General features: G+C 44.5%; 1 protein-coding gene across 1 annotated transcript in view; it reads right to left on the bottom strand.

Annotated features, from left to right (window-relative positions):
- The window catches only part of LOC138638737 (cytochrome P450 2C23-like), a 341,556-nt gene that overhangs the window by 121,738 nt on the left and 197,960 nt on the right, over positions 1-21,858 (bottom strand). The window contains exons 3-5 of the mRNA XM_069728283.1: positions 19,443-19,605; positions 17,298-17,447; positions 16,859-17,019 (exon numbers count right to left, since the gene is read on the bottom strand). Of these exons, the coding sequence (XP_069584384.1) occupies positions 16,859-17,019; positions 17,298-17,447; positions 19,443-19,605 (474 nt within the window). The remainder of the gene's footprint in view (positions 1-16,858; positions 17,020-17,297; positions 17,448-19,442; positions 19,606-21,858) is intronic.

The raw sequence follows: 21,858 nt of genomic DNA on the forward strand, positions 1-21,858 counted from the left end.
AGCTGCAGCACCCTCGTGGCTGTATGGCCCCTCCGTCCTTTATCTCTCTTTATCTGCCAGGAGCTGCAGACTCCCACATCTACTCAGCTGCACTCCTCTCGTACCAACTCTGCCTAAGCTAATGTTCCTTGACAAGCTCCCTTCTGGCAATCTTTCTCCAGCCCCCTCTAAGAGGGAGCTATGTCTTAGTACATCTTTCCTCTTTATTGTCCTCTCACAATCTGATTAATTTCCTTCCAGACCAGAATACTGAATATATATGTAGGAGAGCCACGCACGAGCTGGTTCAGCGCTCCCCCTTCTGGCCTGGAGTGTGAACATATTGTAAGCTTGTGTTTACCTGATGAAAGAGATCTTCCCTCGCTTCCAAGCATGACATCACTCTCCGCGTGAGGAAAGCAATGCCGCTGTAACAACCAGGACCCTGGGGTGTTACAGATCCTCTTGTGAGGAAGGGGAGGCAGTGCGAGAGGGAGCATCAAATGCCATTTTAGAATTTTGATCTGAGGCAGAGCCTGGCTTGTCTGTTAAGTATCTTTGGATGCTGCTTGATCTTGAAGAAGCTGGGGTTAATGATGTGGAGGGCTTCCTGATTTTCCTGCCCATATCCCACACACACTGGTCTTCTAGTCTGAGGAGTCTAACAGTGTCTTTAGGGCACAATGTTTAGTTTCACTTCTTAACCCCTCAGTGACACAGGATCCAGTCAACTTTTAGCTATAAAGAGCCTAATGAATTTTACGTATACACTTCCCTCAGTTCATACAGAAGGGGCTCTGACAGATTTCAGCAGGGATGATTTATTGCCTCCAGTGTAGAAACACCACTCTTTTGCCACCTGGTCTTCCTGCCTGCCATACACTTGCCATGTCCCAGAATCTATGTGGCAGCTAGAGAGCTTCTGATAACCACTGACAGGAGAGAAAGGTGAGGACTAGTGTCCAGCACTATACACTGTGTCCCAAGACACAATGTGGCCAGCCAGAGAGCAGGGTGCCCTGATGGGTGCTGATTGGGGAGGGTAAAGGTACCTTCATGCTAAGCAACTTTACAACGAGAACGACAACGATCCATGACGTTGCAGCGTCCTGGATAGCGATATCGTTGTGTTTGACACGCAGCAGCGATCTGGATCCCGCTGTGACATCGCTGGTCGGAGCTAGAAGTCCAGAACTTTATTTCCTCGTCAGGTCGGCATGTTTCGTCATGTTTGACAGCAAAGCAACGATGCCAGCAACGTTTTACATGGAGCTAACGACCTGCGAGAACGATAAGTGAGTCGCCGTTACGTCACTGGATCGCTACTGCATCGTTCTGGAGTTGCTGTGTTTGACGTCTCTACAGCGACCTAAACAGCGACGCTGCAGCGATTGGCTCGTTGTCTATATCGCTGCAGAGTCGCTGAGTGTGACGGTACTTTCTCAGATTCTGTGTGGGTCCAGGTCCTGATAAGCATTGCCAGGAGGGAGCACACTACGACCTCACACACAGACAGGCAGCCCCCTACTTGCTTTTCTCCACACAGTAGGCTTCAGTATATATATGTTCCAAGGGGACCAAGACAGTTTCAGCAGGAGAGATCTAGCTTTGCTGCAACTTCAAGGCAGAGGGCCTTCTCTCTCCTCTCAATGGCTTCCCCCTCACCGCAAATACACAGCGGCTCATCCTCCTCACCTCTCCTTTCCGGCTACTCAATGCCTGATGTCCTAGAGATCCTTTTTGCAGCATTTAGCCTTGTCCATGGCCCTTGAATCCACTGGAGCAGCAGGAGCTTTAGTGAACACATCCACTTGGAGCTATTGCCAGACCACACCACTCAGTGTACTATGTTTTAACCCATTAAATAATTTGATTTGATTAATAGGAAAACTTCTTTTAAATTATTTAATAAATATACAATAGGTTGGACTAATTTTTGTGTACTGGCTCTCGTAGATTGTCGAGAAACCTGGAAAGAAGACAGAAGCGGTAAAGGAGGTTTTTTCCTCTATTTAAACATACGTGTGTTTGTAGTCAATTGGGACTCCAAAAATATTTTTTTTTATTATTCGGATAAATTTCAAGCCTATATATTCTATTATTTGTTGAGCTACATTATTAACAAAAAAGTCAACAATTTTTTCTGTGATAACATATTCATAATTACATTTGAAATCTGCATTAAACTTTATTTTATTTTTTTGGGGGGGAAGTAGGGGTGAGGAGTGTTAAGTAAGCATTTCTTTTTCTTCACTTTATAATAATAATAATCTTCATTTATATAGCGCCAACATATTCCGCAGCGCTTTACAGTTTAACAGTTTCAAACACAACAGTCATAAGTAACAACGTTATCAATACAATAATTAAAGCAAAATAAGACGACCCTGCTTGTGAGAGCTTACAATCTACAATGAGGTGGGGGAGATACAATGTACAGGTGTGTATTTACAATGATGTATTTGCAATGATGGTCCAGCCATTTTCAGGGGGTGGGGGATAGATAGAAGTAGTGAATGGGCTACACACACACAAACATAAAATGACTTTGAATAGTGAACATGGTAGGCTGCTCTGAGCAAATGTGTTTTGAGCGAGCGCCTAAAACTATGCAAATTGCGGATGGTCCTAATATCTTGGGGTAGAGCATTCCAGAGGATTCGCACAGCATGTGAGAAGTCTTGGAGATGGCAGTGGGAGATACAGATTAGTGGAGAGGATAGTTGAAGGTTGTTTGCAGAGCGCAGCGGTCGGTTAGGCCAATAGACCACAATGAGGGAGGAGATGTAAGGGGGTGCCGCACTGTGTAGAGCTTTGTGGGTGAGAACAAGTACTTTCAATTGGATTCTATAATGAATGGGCAGCCAGAGTAAAGACTGGCGAACAGCGGACATGTTTGAATACCAATTAGCTAGAAGGACAACCCTGGCTTCTGCATTAAGGATAGACTGGAGAGGGGAAAGTCAAGTAAGGGGGAGGCCATTACAGTAATCCAAGCAGGAGTGGATCAAGGCGACAGTGAGAGTTTTTTTGTTTCAATTGTGAGAAAAGGGCGGATTCTGGAGATGTCCTTCAGACGTAAGCGGCAGGAGCGGGCAAAAGATTGTATATGGGATGTGAAGGAGAGATCGCAGTCAAACATAACACCCAGACAGCGTGCCTGGGCTGGGGTGTTATTATGGTGCCACCCACGGAGAGGGAAATGTTAGATTTAGGGAGGTTAGTAGATGGAGAAGCAGAAGTTCAGTTTTGGAGAGGTTGAGTTTCAGATAGAGAGCGGACATGATGTTTGAGACTGCGGAGAGACCGTCACTGGCGTTCTGTAGTACAGCGGGGGTAAGGTCAGGGGATGACGTGTAAATTTGTGTGTCATCAGCATAAAGATTGTACTGAAAGCCAAATCTGCTGATGGTCTGTCCAATTGGGGCCGTGTAGAGGGAGAAGAGAAGGGGGCCAAGGACTGAGCCCTGAGATACCTCAACAATGAGAGGAAGAGGAGATGAAGTGGAGCCAGTGAACAGAACACTGAAGGAGCGGTCAGAAAGATAGGAAGAGAACCAGGGGAGAGCAGTGTCCTTAATGGCTATGACTGGAGCTTAGAGAGTAGGAGAGGGTGGTCAACAGTGTCAAAAGCTACAGAATGGTCGAGAAGAATGAGCAGAGAGTGGTCACCTGTCAGCTGTCAGGAGGTCGTTGGTCACCTTGATGAGTGCAATTTCTTCGAACATAGGGGACAGAAACCAGACTGTGAAGGGTCTAGGAGGGAATGAGTGGAGAGGTCAATGGGTAGCACAGGAGTAGATCTGGTGCTCCAAGAGTTTAGAGATGAAAGGGAGATTGGAGACTGGTCTGTAGTTGTTTGTGCAGGATGAGTCGAGGGCAGGTTTCTTTAGTAATGGAGTTATGATAGAGTGTTTGAAGGAGGAAGGGAAAATGTCAGAGGAGAGGGAGAGATTAACCCCTTCCCGACCTTTGACGCATACGCTGCGTCATGAAAGTCGGTGCCATTCCGACCCATGACGCAGCATATGCGTCATGGAAAGATCGCGTCCCTGCAGATCGGGTGAAAGGGTTAACTCCCATTTCACCCGATCTGCAGGGACAGGGGGAGTGGTAGTTTAGCCCAGGGGGAGGTGGCTTCACGCCCTCGTGGCTACGATCGCTCTGATTGGCTGTTGAAAGTGAAACTGCCAATCAGAGCGATTTGTAATATTTCACCTAAAAAAATGGTGAAATATTACAATCCAGCCATGGCCGATGCTGCAATATCATCGGCCATGGCTGGACACACTAATGTGCACCCACCCCACTCCTCCGATGGCCCCCCCAGCCCCCCGATCTGTGGTCTGCTCCCCTTGGTCCTGTGCTCCGCTCCCCCGTCCTCCTGCCCGCTCCCCCCGTGCTCCAATCACACCCCCCGTGCTCCAATCAAACCCCCCCGCACTCCGATCCCCCCCCGCACAGCGATCCCCCCCCGCACAGCGATTCCCCCCCATGCTCCGATCCACCCGCCCGCACAGCGATCCCCCACTCCGTGCTCCAATCCACCCCCCCGTGTTCCGATCCACCCCCCCGTGCTCCGACACCCCCCCGTGCCCTGATCTCCCCCCCTTATACTTACCTGGCCTCCCGGTGTCCGTCCGTCTTCTTTCCTGGGCGCCGCCATCTTCCAAAATGGCGGGCGCATGTGCAGTGCGCCCGCCGAATCTGCCGGCCGGCAGATTCGTTCCAGAGTGAATTTTGATCACTGAGATAGGTTATATCTTAGTGATCAAAATAAATAAAAAAAGTAAATGACCCCCCCCCCCCCTTTGTCACCCCCATAGGTAGGGACAATAAAAAAAATATATATATATTTTTTTCCACTAAGGTTGGGGTAAGAACTAGGGTTAGGGTTAGGGTTAGGGTTAGGGTTAGGGTTAGGGGTAGGGTTAGGGGTAGGGTTAGGGGTAGGGTTAGGGTTTCGGTATGTGCACACGTATTCTGGTCCTCTGCGGATTTTTCCGCTGCGGATTTGATAAATCCGCAGTGCTAAACCGCTGCGGATTTATGGCGGATTTACCATGCTTTTTCTGCGCATTTCAATGCGGTTTTACAACAGCGATTTTCTATTTGAGCAGTTGTAAAACCGCTGCGGAATCCGCAGAAAGAAGTGACATGCTGCGGAATGTAAACCGCTGCGTTTCCGTGCAGTTTTTCTGCAGCATGTGTACAGCGATTTTTGTTTTCCATAGGTTTACATTGAACTGTAAACTCATGGGAAACTGCTGCGGATCCGCAGCGTTTTCCGCAGCGTGTGCACATACCTTTAGAATTAGGCTATGTGCACACGGTGCGGATTGGCCGCTGCGGATCCGCAGCAGAGTTCCATCAGGTTTACAGTACCATGTAAACATATGGAAAGCCAAATCCGCTGTGCCCATGGTGCGGAAAATACCGCGCGGGAACGCTGCGTTGTATTTTCCGCAGCATGTCAATTCTTTGTGCGGATTCCGCAGCGTTTTACACCTGTTCCTCAATAGGAATCCGCAGCTGAAATCCGGACAAAAAACACTGGAAATCCGCGGTAAATCCGCAGGTAAAACGCAGTGCCTTTTACCCGCGGATTTTTTCAAAAATGGTGCTGAAAAATCTCATACGAATCCGCAACGTTGGCACATAGCCTTAGGGCTAGGGTTGGGTTGGAATTAGGGTTGTGGTTAGGGTTAGGGGTGTGTTGGGGTTACGGGTGTGTTGGGGTTATGGTTGTGATTAGGGTTACGGCTACAGTTGGGATAAGGGTTCGGGGTGTGTTGGAGTTAGAATTGAGGGGTTTCCACTGTTTAGGCACATCAGGGGGTCTCCAAACGCAACATGGCGCCACCATTGATTCCAGCCAATCTTGTATTCAAAAAGTCAAATGGTGCTCCCTTACTTCCGAGCCCCGACGTGCACCCAAACAGTGGTTTACCCCCACATATGGGGTACCAGCATACTCAGGACAAACTGCGCAACAATTACTGGGGTCCAATTTCTCCTGTTACCCTTGTGAAAATAAAGAAATGCTTGCTAAAACATCATTTTTGAGGAAAGAAAAATGATTTTTTATTTTCATGGCTCTGCGTTGTAAACGTCTGTGAAGCACTTGGGGGTTCAAAGTGCTCACCACACATCTATATAAGTTCCTTGGGGGGTCTAGTTTCTAAAATGGGGTCACTTGTGGGGGGTTTCTACTGTTTAGGCACACCAGGGGCTCTGCAAACGCAATGTGACGCCCGCAGACCATTCCATCAAAGTCTGCATTTCAAAACGTCACTACTTCAATTCCGAGCCCCGGCATGTGCCCAAACAGTAGTTTACCTCCACATATGGGGTATCACCGTACTCAGGAGAAACTGGACAACAAATATTGGGGTCAAATTTCTCCTGTTACCCTTGGGAAAATTAAAAAATTCTGGGCTAAATAATTATTTTTGAGGAAAGAAAACGTATTTATTATTTTCACGGCTCTGCATTATAAACTTCTGTGAAGCACTTGGGGGTTCAAAGTGCTCACCACACATCTAGATAAGTTCCTTTCAGAGTCTAGTTTCCAAAATGGGGTCACTTGTGGGGGGTTTCTACTGTTAAGCCACATCAGGGGCTCTGCAAATGCAACGTGATGCCCACAGAGCATTCCATCAAAGTCTGCATTTCAAAACGTCACTACATCACTTCCGAGCCTCGGCATGTGCCCAAACAGTGGTTTACCCCCACATATGGGGTATCAGCGTACTCAGGAGAAACTGGACAACAACTTTTGGGTTCCAATTTCTCCTGTTACCCTTGGGAAAATAAAAAATTCTGGGCTAAATAATTATTTTTGAGGAAAGAAAACGTATTTATTATTTTCACGGCTCTGCATTATAAACTTCTATGAAGCACTTGGGGGTTCAAAGTGCTCACCACACATCTAGATTAGTTCCTTTCGGGGTCTAGTTTCCAAAATGGGGTCACTTGTTGGGGGTTTCTACTGTTAAGCCACATCAGGGGCTCTGCAAACGCAACGTGACGCCCACAGAGCATTCCATCAAAGTCTGCATTTCAAAATGTCACTACTTCACTTCCGAGCCCCGGCATGTGCCCAAACAGTGGTTTACCCCCACATATGGGGTATCAGCGTACTCAGGAGAAACTGGACAACAACTTTTGTGGTCAAATTTCTCCTGTTACCCTTTGTAAAATAAAAAATTGCAGGCTAAAAGATCATTTTTGAGAAAATATATATATTTTTTTTTTCATGGCTCTGCGTTATAAACTTCTGTGAAGCGCTTGGGGGTTCAAAGTCCTCACCACACATCTAGATTAGTTCCTTTGGGGGTCTAGTTTCCAAAATGGGGTCATTTCTGGGGGATCTCCAATGTTTAGGCACACAGGGGCTCTCCAAACGTGACATGGTGTCCGCTAATGATTGGAGCTAATTTTCCATTTAAAAAGCCAAATGGCGTGCCATCCCTTCCGAGCCCTGCCGTGCGCCCAAACAGTGGTTTACCCCCACATATGGGGTATCAGCGTACTCAGGACAAACTGGACAACAATATTTGGGGTCCAATTTCTCCTATTATCTTTGGCAAAATAGGAAATTCCAGGCTAAAAAATCATTTTTGAGGAAAGAAAAATTATTTTTTATTTTCATGGCTCTGCGTTATAAACTTCTGTGAAGCACCTGGGGGTTTAAAGTGCTCAATATGCATCTAGATAAGTTCCTTGGGGGGTCTAGTTTCCAAAATGGGGTCACTTGTGGGGGAGCTCCAATGCATAGGCACACAGTGGCTCTCCAAACGCGACATGGTGTCCGCTAACAATTGGAGCTAATTTTCCATTCAAAAAGTCAAATGGCGCGCCTTCCATTCCGCGCCCTGCCGTGTGCCCAAACAGTGGTTTACCCCCACATATGAGGTATCGGCATACTCGGGAGAAATTGCCCAACAAATTTTATGATCCATTTTATCCTACTGCCCATGTGAAAATGAAAAAATTGAGGCGAAAATAATTTTTTTGTGAATAAAAAGTACTTTTTCATTTTTACAGATCAATTTGTGAAGCACCTGAGGGTTTAAAGTGCTCACTAGGCATCTAAATAAGTTCCTTGGGGGGTCTAGTTTCCAAAATGGGGTCACTTGTGGTGGAGCGCCAATGTTTAGGCACACAGGAGCTCTCCAAACGCGACATGGTGTCCGCTAACGATGGAAATAATTTTTCATTCAAAAAGTCAAATGGCGCTCCTTCCCTTCCGAGCCTTACCATGTGCGCAAACAGTGGTTTACCCCCACATATGAGGTATCGGCGTACTCAGGAGAAATTGCCCAACACATTTTAGGATCCATTTTATCCTGTTGCCCATGTGAAAATGAAAAAATTGAGGCTAAAAGAATTTTTTTGTGAAAAAAAAGTACTTTTTCATTTTTACGGATCAATTTGTGAAGCACCTGGGGGTTCAAAGTGCTCACTATGCATCTAGATACGTTCCTTGGGGCATCTAGTTTCCAAAATGGGGTCACTTGTGGGGGAGCTCCAATTTTTAGGCACACGGGGGCTCTCCAAACGTGACATGGTGTCCGCTAAAGAGTGGAGCCAATTTTTGATTCAGAAAGTCAAATGGCGCTCCTTCCCTTCCAAGCCCTGCCGTGCGCCCAAACAGTGGTTTACCCCCCACATATGAGGTATCAGCGTACTCAGGACAAATTGGACAACAACTTTCGTGGTTCAGTTTCTCCTTTTACCATTGGGAAAATAAAAAAATTGTTGCTAAAAGATAATTTTTGTGACTAAAAAGTTAAATGTTCATTTTTTCCTTCCATGTTGCTTCTGCTGCTGTGAAGCACCTGAAGGGTTAATAAACTTCTTGAATGTGGTTTTGAGTACCTTGAGGGGTGCAGTTTTTAGAATGGTGTCACTTTTGGGTATTTTCAGCCATATAGACCCCTCAAACTGACTTCAAATGTGAGGTGGTCCCTAAAAAAAATGGTTTTGTAAATTTCGTTGTAAAAATGACAAATCGCTGGTCAAATTTTAACCCTTATAACTTCCTAACAAAAAAAAATTTTGTTTCCAAAATTGTGCTGATGTAAAGTAAACATATGGGAAATGTTATTTATTAACTATTTTGTGTCACATATCTCTCTGGTTTAATAGAATAAAAATTCAAAATGTGAAAATTGCGAAATTTTCAAAATTTTCGCCAAATTTCCGTTTTTATCACAAATAAACGCAGAGTTTATTGACCTAAATTCACCACTAACATGAAGCCCAATATGTCACGAAAAAACAATCTCAGAACCGCTAGGATCCATTGAAGCGTTCCTGAGTTATTACCTCATAAAGGGACACAGGTCAGAATTGCAAAAAACGGCCAGGTCTTTAAGGTCAAAATAGGCTGGGTCATGAAGGGGTTAAAGATTGTAGTTAGGTGGGTTGTGACGACAGGAAAGAGACTGGAGGAGATGAGAGGGAATGGGGTCGGTAGTGCATGTAGTCGGACAAGAAGATGAGAGGAGCTTGGAGACTTCTTCTTCTGTTATGGGATCGAATGTGGAGAGTGAGCCAGGGGAAATGCAGAGTGGGATGGGAGTCACTGCACTTGCTGGCTGGGAGCGGATTTTCTGATGGATATTATCTATTTTGTCTATAAAGTGGGAGGCCAGGTCATCAGCTCAAATGTCTGTGTTAGGGGTTGGTGCAATTGGCCTGAAGAGGGAGTGAAAGGTGTCAAAAGTTTCTTGGAGTTGTTGGATAGTGAGGAGATCAGAGTGTTGAATTAGGTCTGTTTGGTGAGGTGAAGGGCAGAATTAAAGGTTCTTAACATAAAATTGAAGTGTATGAAGTCTTCTAGTGTGCAAGTTTTCCTTCAAAAGTGTTCAGCACATCTAGATCATCACTGGAGAAATCGGGTTTGCGATGTGAGCCAGGGCTGTTTTACTCTGTGTTTGGAGGTTCTGAGGTTGAGGAGAGCTACTTGGTCCAGGGTGCTTCTAAGAGTGTAATTGTAGTGATGTACAGCCAGATCAGAACAGAAAAAATAAAAGATTGGGGACAATGATGAGTGTGGGGAGTCTGAAAGTGTATGAGGGTTAATAGTATATAGATTTCTGAATGTGTGGTAGGTAGGAGTGTACTAGGGTGGGTGAGGAATTGTGAGCGTGAAGGAGAGAATGTTGTGGTCAATGAGGGGAAGCGGCGAGTTGTCTAGGTAGGAGATTGAACAGAGCCGGACAACGACCTGGTCAAGGGTGTTACCGTCTTTGTGCGTTTCAGAGGTTGAGAGGTGTGAGAGGCCTAGAGAAGTGGTTACTTAGTGATAGAAGCTGGGATGCAGATGTGGAAGTGGGGCTGTTAATGGGGATGTTGAAATCTCTCAGGATAAGGGTTGGTAGTTTTGAGGACGTGATGTGCGGCAGCCAGGCAGAGAAATGGTTCACAAAGTGGGTTGATGAGCCTGGGTGCCGGTATATGATCGCTACTCTGAGGGAGAGGGGACGCATAATGGTGTTGACCTCAAAAGATTGTAATGAGAGTGATGGATCTGGGGGGATGACCTGGAAAGTACATTGTGGGTACAGGAGTATGGTGACTCCACCGCCATGTCTGTTTGTGGGAATGTGAGAATTGTAAGCCACCATGGGAAATGGCAGCAGGAGAGACAGTGTAAGAATCCTGAATCCAGGTTTCTGTGAGGGCCAACAGATTAAGAGAGTTTTTCAGAAAGTAATTGCATAGGAAAGGAAGCTTGTTACATTCAGACCAAAGATTCTAAAGAGCACAATTAAAAGAAGGAGATGAAGGAGTGCAACTAATATTAGTAAGATTAGTAAGGTTTTGATGTGAGGTGGGGTAGGGGTTGAGGTTGGGGGATGGTGGATCAGGGTTGGGGGAGATGTCCCCTGAAATCAGTAGGAGTAGGAAGATAAATGCAAGCAGTTTTTGGAATTGTACAAAGATTTTTTGTGCAGTGTGTTTGGGCAAGATGGGATACTTTTTTTTCTTTTTTACATTTTTTTTTTTTTACTAACTTTAAAATATTTAATTATTACTAAAAAATAGCATTTTATTAATTAAAATTTGACTGCTTCATTAACATTAACAAAATTTGATTAATCTTAACTCTCAAGAAATAAAAAGCCTCTGATTGTCTTGATAATAAATGTGCAACATTCGAAGGTCTCCTAGGAATTTATTAAAAACTTTTTGAGCACTTAAAGGCAAACACAATCTTAGGCCGGTTTCACAAGTCCAGATATTTCCAGTACCAGAAATATCGGTACCGGAGATATCGGTGTCTGTGTGTCCGTGTGCTCACGTGGTACATCCATGTGAAACACGTGCGCCAGCTGTGTGCCGCCCGTGTGCCGCATCAGGACCATATGGATAGTGCCGGGAAGCAGCTCTACAGTAAGTGCTGTTCCATTGTGTATGGTGCTGAAGCCGGCTGTCATCCCTTCTCCCCTGCTTGGCCGAAAGTAGCATGAGCAAGGGAGAAAGGATGAAAGAAAAACAGACATAGGGTCCCCCTATATTTTCCAACCAACCCTGCAAAAATCACAGGTGTGGGCTGCTGTTCTCAGGCTGGTAAGGGCCCTTTGATATGGGCCCCCAGCCTTAAAACAGCAGCCCGCAGCTACCCAGAAAATGTGCATCTATTAGATGTGCCAATTCTGGAGCTTTGCCTGGTTCTTCCCACTGCCCTGTGGCATTGGCATATGGGGTAATAAGGGGTTAATGTCACCTTGCTATTGTAGAACAATCAGTAGATTTGGTTTCCAGTACCATCTCTATGCTGACGACACCCAATTATACACTTCTGCTCCCGATATCACACCGACCTTTTTAGAAAACACCAGTGATTGTCTTACCGCTGTCTCTAACATCATGTCCTCCCTCTATCTGAAACTAAACCTGTCAAAAACTGAACTCCTCGTGTTCTCTCCCTCTACTAACCTACCTTTGCCTGACATTGCCATCTCCGTGTGCGGTTCCACCATTACTCCAAAGCAACATGCCCGTTGCCTTGGGGTCATCCTTGATTCTGACCTTTCATTCACCCCCTACATCCGATCACTGGCTCGCTCTTCTTACCTGCATCTCAAAAACATTTCTAGAATTCGCCCTTTTCTTACTTTCGACTCTGCAAAAACTCTGACTGTTTCACTTATTCATTCTCGTCTGGACTATTGTAACTCTCTACTAATCGGTCTCCCTCTTGCAAAACTCTCCCCGCTCCAATCTGTCCTGAATGCTGCAGCCAGGATCATATTCCTCACCAACCGTTACACCGATGCCTCTACCCTGTGCCAGTCATTACACTGGCTACCCATCCACTCCAGAATCCAGTACAAAACTACTACCCTCATCCACAAAGCACTCCATGGCTCAGCACCACCCTACATCTCCTCCCTGGTATCAGTCTACCACCCTACCCGTGCCCTCCGCTCCGCTAATGACCTCAGGTTAGCATCCTCAATAATCAGAACCTCCCACTCCCGTCTCCAAGACTTTACACGTGCTGTGCCGATTCTTTGGAATGCACTACCTAGGTTAATACGATTAATCCCCAATCCCCACAGTTTTAAGCGTGCCCTAAAAACTCATTTGTTCAGACTGGCCTACCGCCTCAATGCATTAACCTAACGATCCCTGTGTGGCCTATTTATAATAAAAAAAAAAAAAAAAAAGGTTCCTCGCATCATGTTCTCATACACTTTATGCAGTATTAGCCCTCTGTGTCTGTACTACTACATACTTAGGCAGGTAACTGGTTCATGCAGCTTTACATGAACACCTGAGCCTTACACTATGGCTGGTCCGAATAACTAAAGCAATTGTTACCATCCACCTCTCGTGTCTCCCCTTTTCCCCATAGTTTGTAAGCTTGCGAGCAGGGCCCTCACTCCTCCTGGTATCTGTTTTGAACTGTGATTTCTGTTATGCTGTAATGTCTATTGTCTGTACAAGTCCCCTCTATAATTTGTAAAGCGATGCGGAATATGTTGGCGCTATATAAATAAAATTATTATTATTATTATTATAAGGTGACATTAAGCCGGCTTAGTAATGGAGAGGTGTCAATAAGACACCTATCCATTACTAATCCAACAGTTGTGAAAGAGTTAATGAAACATACACTAAGAAAAAAGCATTTTAATGAAATAAAGAAACACACAGGTTTTTAATATCTTTATTGCACGCTCAGTCCAAGCGAAGCCCTCGATCGTCTATAAAAAAGCAACAACATACTATACCTGTCCGGTGGACAGTGAGTCCCACGCAGTAATCCATATCTGGGGGCATTTACATTTACAACCGGGGGCGCTGCTAATGCGACCGTTCCAGGCTGTAAACGACTGGGGAATTAATAAAATGCAGGGGGTGGAGCTTGGGTGACTAGCGGTGCCATCACCAAAGCTGTGCCCCCTGGCGGCATTAACTTATATGAATTCTGTAGCGTAAGAAAGTTTCTGAATATTTTACCATGCTACAGAGCTTATATGATCTTGCCCTCTTCCCCTTGAAGGTATCAGTGCTGTGTACAATGTAAAGTGTAATGTGTATACTGTCATGTCCTATTGTGAGGGTGAGGTGTAATGTGAGTTGTGCTCTGAAGCATTGTAGTGTTGTGCATTGTACTGTTAGTAAGCTGAGTTCTGCCCAGCAACATATAGTGAGAAGGGTAAGATAGAGTTAAATGTTGGACTAGCTCATAGTGGAAGAGGCTAATGCAGGGGAAAGATACAGTTTTCTCTTAAAAATGAAGTTAAGGCCCAACGAGTGACAGAAAAGGATCTAAGGTCTAGTGTGTTCTGTAGTTTGTGGGTGTACTTTAGCTGAGAGAGGAGATCAAAGCATAAGATAGCAAAAATACGAAAACCTGAAGAGAATGAAAAAGTTGACTGAGTTACAGCGTAATCAAGGTGAGACGAGTCAGGAAACTGACCAGAGGATGAGGACACTGAGTGAGACAGGTCTTTGTACTAGACGGACCAGAACATGGAATGAAGTGATTGCCTCGGCTAAGAGTTCCTTAGGTGTCAACAACTTACAAGCAAGTTTCAGCCATATTGGCATTATCTCTTTAAAATGTGGTACCAGACTGGTATGTGCAGAACAAGTAAGAATAGTGAAATCTGGAACCAGAGAAGTAAAAGAAGTGAAGAGAATATGTATAGAGATGTTCAGTGATATTGAAACATATGAGAAGAAATGTGCCGCTACCTCATGTATATAGTTGTCATCAGACTTTTGTTCAGTGAAACTAAGTTTTGGAAGAACTGGTGGTCTCCCTCCTTGAGCAGTGAAACATCTGGTCCTGAAAAACCAGTGACATCCTGTGACCTACACCAGTGTAACGCCCTCACAGCACAAGCCCACATACCCAGCCAGGACCCTGACTTTCATGTAATGGGCCGGGGAGCAAGAGATGAGTACATCACCCACTGCCACTGTGACAACAGTTTTGAGACAAACACATTGGGGGCAGAGGAGATGCAAAAACGTTGGCAAGCCACTGGCTATGCTGCCTGAGCAAAACAGCCACCTGCCTTTTTCTGATGTGACTTCATCTGGGAAAACTTTTTTTTCCTGGCACCTAAATGAAGCCATGTGCAAATACCCTTAGAACTGTCAAAGTTAACTCAACATACTGTATATAGCAGTGGGTAAATGGATGGTAGCAGTTTATCAATGCTGTGCTGTCACACACTACCTGTAATGTTTAATCAGTGCTTTATGGCTTAGTTCCTTTTAACTACAGTCAAGAAAAGATGTCATTCACAGCTCACCGTATTTTCTGATGCTGCTTTTATCCAGACCCTATTGGCTCTGCTATACTGTGTTATTTGTCAGCTTCAAGCATCAAAAGGAAACTTGAAGGGCCACATCCGCAGTCATATGAGCCTTCTCTTGCTCTTTTAATCTTTTGCTTTGTGAAAAATGTCAGGAAGAATTTTTTAGATATATGTGTATTAAATCAAACTGTTTGAATTTTTCAGTTTCAGCAAATTTAATTTCTTATCAGAATCAAATTCAAAACTTTTTAACACTTAAAAAAAATAAAAACCTTTTGGCTGAGCTGTTTATGGTCTTGGAAATGCAAAAACCTCTAGGATCCCGATCGCTGCAGCGTCGCTGTGTGGTCGCTGGAGAGCTGTCACACAGACAGCTCTCCAGCGACCAACGATGCCGGTCCCCGGGTAACCAGGGTAAACATCGGGTTACTAAGCGCAGGGCTGCGCTTAGTAACGTGATGTTTACCCTGGTTACCAGCGTAAACGTAAAAAAAAAAAAACACTACATACTTACATTCCGGTGTCTGTCCCCGGCGCTCTGCTTCTCTGCACTGACTGTGAGCGCCAGCCGGAAAGCACAGCGGTGACGTCACCGCTGTGCTCTGCTTTCCGGCCGGCGCTTACACAGTGCAGAGAAGCACAGCGCCGGGGGACAGACACCGGAATGTAAGTATGTAGTGTTTGTTTTTTTACATTTATGCTGGTAACCAGGGTAAACATCGGGTTACTAAGCGCGGCCCTGCACATAGTAACCCGATGTTTACCCTGGTTACCAGTGAAGACATCGCTGAATCGGCGTCACACACGCCGATTCAGCGATGTCTGCACGAGTCCAGCGACGAAATAAAGTTCTGGACTTTCTGCTCCGACCAACGATGTCACAGCGGGATCCTGATCGCTGCTGCCTGTCAAACTCAACGATATCGCTAGCCAGGATGCTGCAACGTCACGGATCGCTAGCGATATCATTCAGTGTGAAGGTACCTTTACACTCACCTTCCGTGCCGATGTTGTTCCCGCGGTCGCAGCCTTAGTTCTCCCAGGGCTCCCATGCTGTTGTTGTGACATCGGCTCTCAATCAGTGCTCGTCACTGTCCCCGCCTTTGGACAAATCATACATGATGAGGAAGTCCGGGCTTCAGCTAAGTCACAAGTCACATCTCTACACGAGAGCCCCGGGTAGAGCGAGTACCGACACCGCGGGAAAAGCATCGGCACGGGAGGTGAGTATGAGCTTTATTATTTTATCAGGGCCAAACATTTTGATCACGAACGAGTTGTCCTAGTAGTTGAAAACCCCTTTAAGGTTCATAAATATAACTTTGATTTGGCTTCCAATGGGAATTTTGGGGACTTTCTTTTTAGCATTGAAGATTTATTTTATACATCTCGGTGGAGGTGAAATACTGAGCAAATACTGAACATGTGATTTTAAAACAGGGGTGAGTGTTTCCACTGGTTTATCACAAAGTTGATGTATTTCCCTATCCATGTCTACCCTCAAAATATATATCTAATATATATATATTTTTAGGGGGGAATGATGATTGCAAATTATGAATCTGGGCTTAGATGTTTTAGTTTGCTCCTTCTGCTTTTTTATTAACTGATATCCAAGGGTGTAAGAATAGCTGTTGCAGGGAACGCACCCAAATTGATGGGGGACTGGCAGGCAGCTACAATAGCTATACAAGCCACTAGTCAATTAAAGGCTGGCCGCTGATGTCGGCATACTTGTTGTGGGTGATATCACTACCATGCAGCGCCCATCCCGACTACTCCAAAAATGGAGCAGGAAAAGCATGCTACTTGTAGTCATGAGTGAGGACAGGCAAGAAGAATGGTTAATTTTTAATTGTCAATGTGTTGAAGAAGAGCGTCAGTTCAGGGGACATTATTACATGATGGGACAAATTATTACAAGATAGGAGTCAGGACGTAGGACATTATTACAGTGGCTCGTACATCTGACCAACATACTGGTGGGGTCCTATGTCCAAATTTTGCACCAGGGCCCATACGACTCTAGTTAAACCGCTGCCAATAACCCATTTCTTCTGGCATAGTTATAAAAGTATACATACCCGAACCATCTTACTTTCCATGATCTTGACAGTGTCATTCACTAGATTCATGAGTTTTAGGATTGTAGGATCATCATATTCAAATCTATGACCCCGCAAGATGCACACGATTATGTTGGCCATTGCAGCATTTATGATGGTTTGGTTATTGAATGGTTTCCCTGAAAATACAATGTGGGGAAGTTTTTAGTTCAAAGAATGAAAATAAAGTTTGTTGGGTCAAAAACAACACAAAATTAAACTCATTTATTTGCCACTTTGTATGTCATTACCGGTATGTGGAATCGCTCCAACTAAGGTTTTTATTACTCCTATCTATTTAAAATTAAAATTAAGCAACTTTGCAAACACTCCTGATAAAAGAAAGAAAAATCACCCTTCTGTTTTGTCTATCTGGCTTCTATGCAGACACATGAAGATATTATATGAAATGAATTACCTCCATAAGATCTGACTGTCTGTAATAAGCAGTCACACTCTTCGATGATCTTGATTTCTATGTCCTTTCTCCCCATGCCATAGTCTCGTAATGTGGACAGCGTGAATCTTCTCATCACTTTCCAGTTCTCTCCAGTGGAGAAGAGGATACCTGCATGGATTGAGGACAGGTCACTGCTGTTATAATAATTGCTAAAAATGGATGCCATGGGATAAACCCAAGACAGTATTCCAGCCTTGAGGAGTCTTGTATAGAGCAAATTGTGGCTCAGAAGCTTTATACATATGCATTTTTGACTATTTTATTAAGACATTCCCTATCTATACATTCAATATAGCAATCTGCGCATCAGAATGTATTCTGACCTTCAGCACCTTTCCAAAATAGACCAACAAAAACAGCAGGGTAGGAAAAATTTCTAAAAAAAAACCTTTAATAATATCCTAAAAACCGGCTGATAGCCTCAATGCATATATATTAAACAATAACTAAAGTGCCAGTGCTCAAAACCAACCATGCTCAATATAAAAAAAACTGGTGTTGTCTCGCCAAAGCAGAGCTTCCTCCATTCCAGTTATGAAGATATGACTCCTTATAAAAGTAGAGGATCCATTTTCCCCTTAGAGTCAAAACAAGGGGAAAATAAGAACAAAAGAACAATGGGGAGTATATTTGATTATTACCACTCCGTGTCGTGCCCTATGGATAATTTACTTACAGTTCCACACTAGGGTACCGCCCTTGTTAGGTCGGCAGCAATGTAGGGGCACGACAATTTTTAAAAATTTTGATTCCATTATTCCATCATTTGCAGATCATTACTATGTCTATTGATCCTGCGATTTCCAAAATTCCACAAACATTTTTCTTTTAGGTGTTGCAATTTCAATGTTGAGGAATGTATGAGAAGACTTACGATTGGTCATCCATTTAAGATAGATGAGGGTCTGACACCCGGAACCCCCAACTTGCAGTGTCCATATCAGCTGAATGTAAAATGGTGTGTAGAATTGGAAAAGCAGAGTTCTGTACACAAATGAATAGCCGTTCTCAGGTAATGTAAGTCAGATTCTTAGCTTCCTGCTTTGGATCTATAAACAGCTGATCGGTTGTGGTGCCAGGAGTTGGACTCTCAGTGATCGGTAATCAATATCCAAGTCCCACAAACCCCCCTGTGAAATGTTGTAATAGGATATTTGAAATTAAATAGCTTAGAAAAAAAGATGCTTAAGAGGAGTCCTTATATATACAGTATGTATAGCACGTGTGTGGTCAGTACTAAGGATGGCACATGACTTATTGCTAGCAAGCTCCACTAGGTGGCAAGAGAGTGGAAGGAGGCCTGCACACAGCAAGACCAGACTGGCAATGCAGCGGCGAGACCACCACCAGGTCGCAGCAGAATAGTCAAAACAAGCCGAGTCGATATAAGACTGTAGCGCAGTACACAAGGAATAACCAAACACAGAGTCAATAACAAGCCAAGTGGGTGAGTACCAGTCAGGAGCAGATAAGCCAAAGACAAAAGAGACAACAACAGGTCAGGGTCCAAGCCAAGTGAAAACCAGTGAGTCAATATACGAAAGGGGAACACAGAGTTGGAAAGGGAAGATGGGATAAACAGACACGGGTTCACAAAGCAAGCAGGAGGAAAAATCAGGGCAAACGGAGTCAGCTGCACACGCCGTAGGCAGAAACTACAACCGACATGGCCAGCAGGACACAGCAGAGACAAACAGCAAACCCTAGACCAGACCGAGGCCAAGAAAGTCAACCTCTGACATGACCAGACTGGAAAAATGGGAAGACAGGACTCAAAACCCAGTCTGGATCATGACAATAGCAAAAAACTTTCATTTTATGTGAAGGAAAGACTTCTGGTAGCTAAAATAGGAAGGGCTCTTTACAGCTAGAGCAGTCAGAATGTGGAATGCCGACCACAAGAGGTAGTAATGGCCAATACTATAAAAGCAATTATAGGAGAGGTGGATGATGTTCTCACATCCAATAGGTAATAAAAAATAGCTAAAAAGAATGTAGAACTGGTGGAGAAAGGTTGAACTTTATAGACCCAAGTCATTTTAATCACTTATGTAACAGTAAGAATTCCAATCAGATACCATGTCTATCTTATTTATTACTTACCATGCTTATCTGATACTTTAGAACCCATCGCCGTATACGGCCTGCCAGAAAATTCCTCGGCGTGGTTTACGAGCGCATCTTTCACCATGTCATAACCACACAGTACAACCAGCCTTTGGGCTCCTAGATAGACGGTGAATATTGGTCCGTATTTCTTTGACATCTGGATAAAAATAAGATAATAGGAATATACTGTATATTAAATTGATTTTACAGTTTATCATTTAAAGCCTCAATTTGAAGCATTTTTGCCTCAGCTAGTCTACATGTCGAATTCTGTTCTCTTCAATGCTGACAGAAAATCTAAAGCAATAATATCTGTTTCCTAAAAAAAAATTTCTGATATTTTTTTTTAAAAAGTGGGCCACAAGGAAAAAAAATGATAAAATAAAGAAGTAACCCGTAGTCTCCTATCTGACACACTCTTGGCTTCAGCTCTGCCGTGCTGGTGGTGGTCTTCGCTCTGGCTACTTCCTGTGTATTATTCATTCACACATGACCACTGCAGCCAACTACCGTCCCCGGCAGTCAGGTCATCATCACAGCAGGAAGCAAGTAGAGACTATTCGAGGATTATTAAATACCATTTGTTCCTTGCAGGCAATTTTGTTAAAGGGAACCTGTCACCCCCAAAAATCAAAGATGAGCTAAGCCCACCGGCATCAGGGGCTTATCTATGGCATTCTGTAATGCTGTAGATAAGCCCCTGATGTAACCTGAAGGATGAGAAAAAGAGGTTAGATTATACTCACCCAGAGGCGGTCCCGCTGCTGTCTGGTCCAATGGGCGCCGCGGTCCGGTCCGGTGCTTCCCATCTTCTTATGAAGACGTCCTCTTCTTGTCTTCATGCTGCAGCTCCTGTGCAGGCGTACCGATTTGTCCTGTTCAGGGTAGAGCAAAGTACTGCAGTGCGCAGGCGCCGGAAAAGGTCAGAGAGGCCCAGTGCCTGCGCACTGCAGTACTTTGCTCTGCCCACAACAGAGAGACAAAGTACGCCTGCGCCGGAGCCGCAGAGTGAAGACAAGAAGAGGACGTCATCATAAGAAGATGGGAGGCCCCGGACCGGATCGCGACACACATCGGACCGGACCACAGCGGGTCCGCACCTGGGTGAGTATAATATAACCTGTTTTTCTCCTCTTTCAGGATACATCGGGGGCTTATCTACAGGAGGACAGAATGCTGTAGATAAGCCCCTGATGCTGGTGCGCTTAGCTGATTTTCGATTTTTGGGATAACAGGTTCCCTTTAAAAAACTAGACAATTAATTTAATGCTTTAAAAATATAAAACAACATTTGCAAATTTAAAAATCTCTTAGTATTTTTTTCATCTAGAACTGCTCAGTTCCGGACAATTACAGGATCATCTCCATTAAATGTATAGGAACTGCAGCTGGGTGCTGCATAAATTGCCTCCTATTGGTATACCAGGGCAAGACTGGGACAAAAAAGCCGCCCTGCCACACAAACCCCACCAGCCCACATGCTCAAACATCCTCTCTCTGATCAGTGATTTTTTATATACTTTGTCATGCCCCTCAACAATCCTCTTAAAGTCATTATTTGAAGAGCCACATGTGAATGGCTCCACAGTGCGCATGCTCGACCACAGGTCCATTTACATGATGCTCTTTAGAGCTCCAGTTCTCAGGATCATGAGGGTCCCAGAGGTTGAACCCCAGCGATTGGAAAGTTTTTGGAATAGAGGATTAATTAGGATAATCCATTCAAATGAATTTTTCAATATTTTTAAAATTTTCCCATAGGCATACTGAAATAATAAACCAGTATTGACCTTCCCAAAGTCCAATGTCGCCTCTCCGAGAACAAAACAGGACAGGAGGAGTGGTACTGTGCAGTGTATATATACAGGACAGGAGGAGTGGTACTGTGCAGTGTATATATACAGGACAGGAGGAGTGGTATTGTGCATTGTATATATACAGGACAGGAGGAGCGGTACTGTGCAGTGTATATATACAGGACAGGAGGAGTGGTACTGTGCAGTGTATATATACAGGACAGGAGGAGAGCTACTGTGCAGTGGGTATATACAGGACAGGAGGAGAGGTATTGTGCAGTGTATATATATTCAGGACCCTCGTACCTGGAACCAAGGCCTCATCACACCCATCCACAAGAGTGGGGACAGGTATGACCCAGCCAACTACAGAGGCATATGTGTCAGCAGCAACCTGGGAAAACTGTTCAACAGTATCCTGAACAAGAGGATCATCACCTTCCTCACCGAGCACAACGTCCTCAGCAAGAGCCAAGCAGGGTTCATGCCGAACCACCGCACCACTGACCACATCTACACTCTGCACAGCCTCATTCAGAGACACGTCTACAATACAAAGAATGGGAAGATATAAGCCTGCTTTGTGGACTTTAAAAAGGCCTTTGATTCAGTGT

Source organism: Ranitomeya imitator, chromosome 5, assembly GCF_032444005.1.
Source record: "Ranitomeya imitator isolate aRanImi1 chromosome 5, aRanImi1.pri, whole genome shotgun sequence".
NCBI classification, from domain to species: domain Eukaryota; kingdom Metazoa; phylum Chordata; class Amphibia; order Anura; family Dendrobatidae; genus Ranitomeya; species Ranitomeya imitator.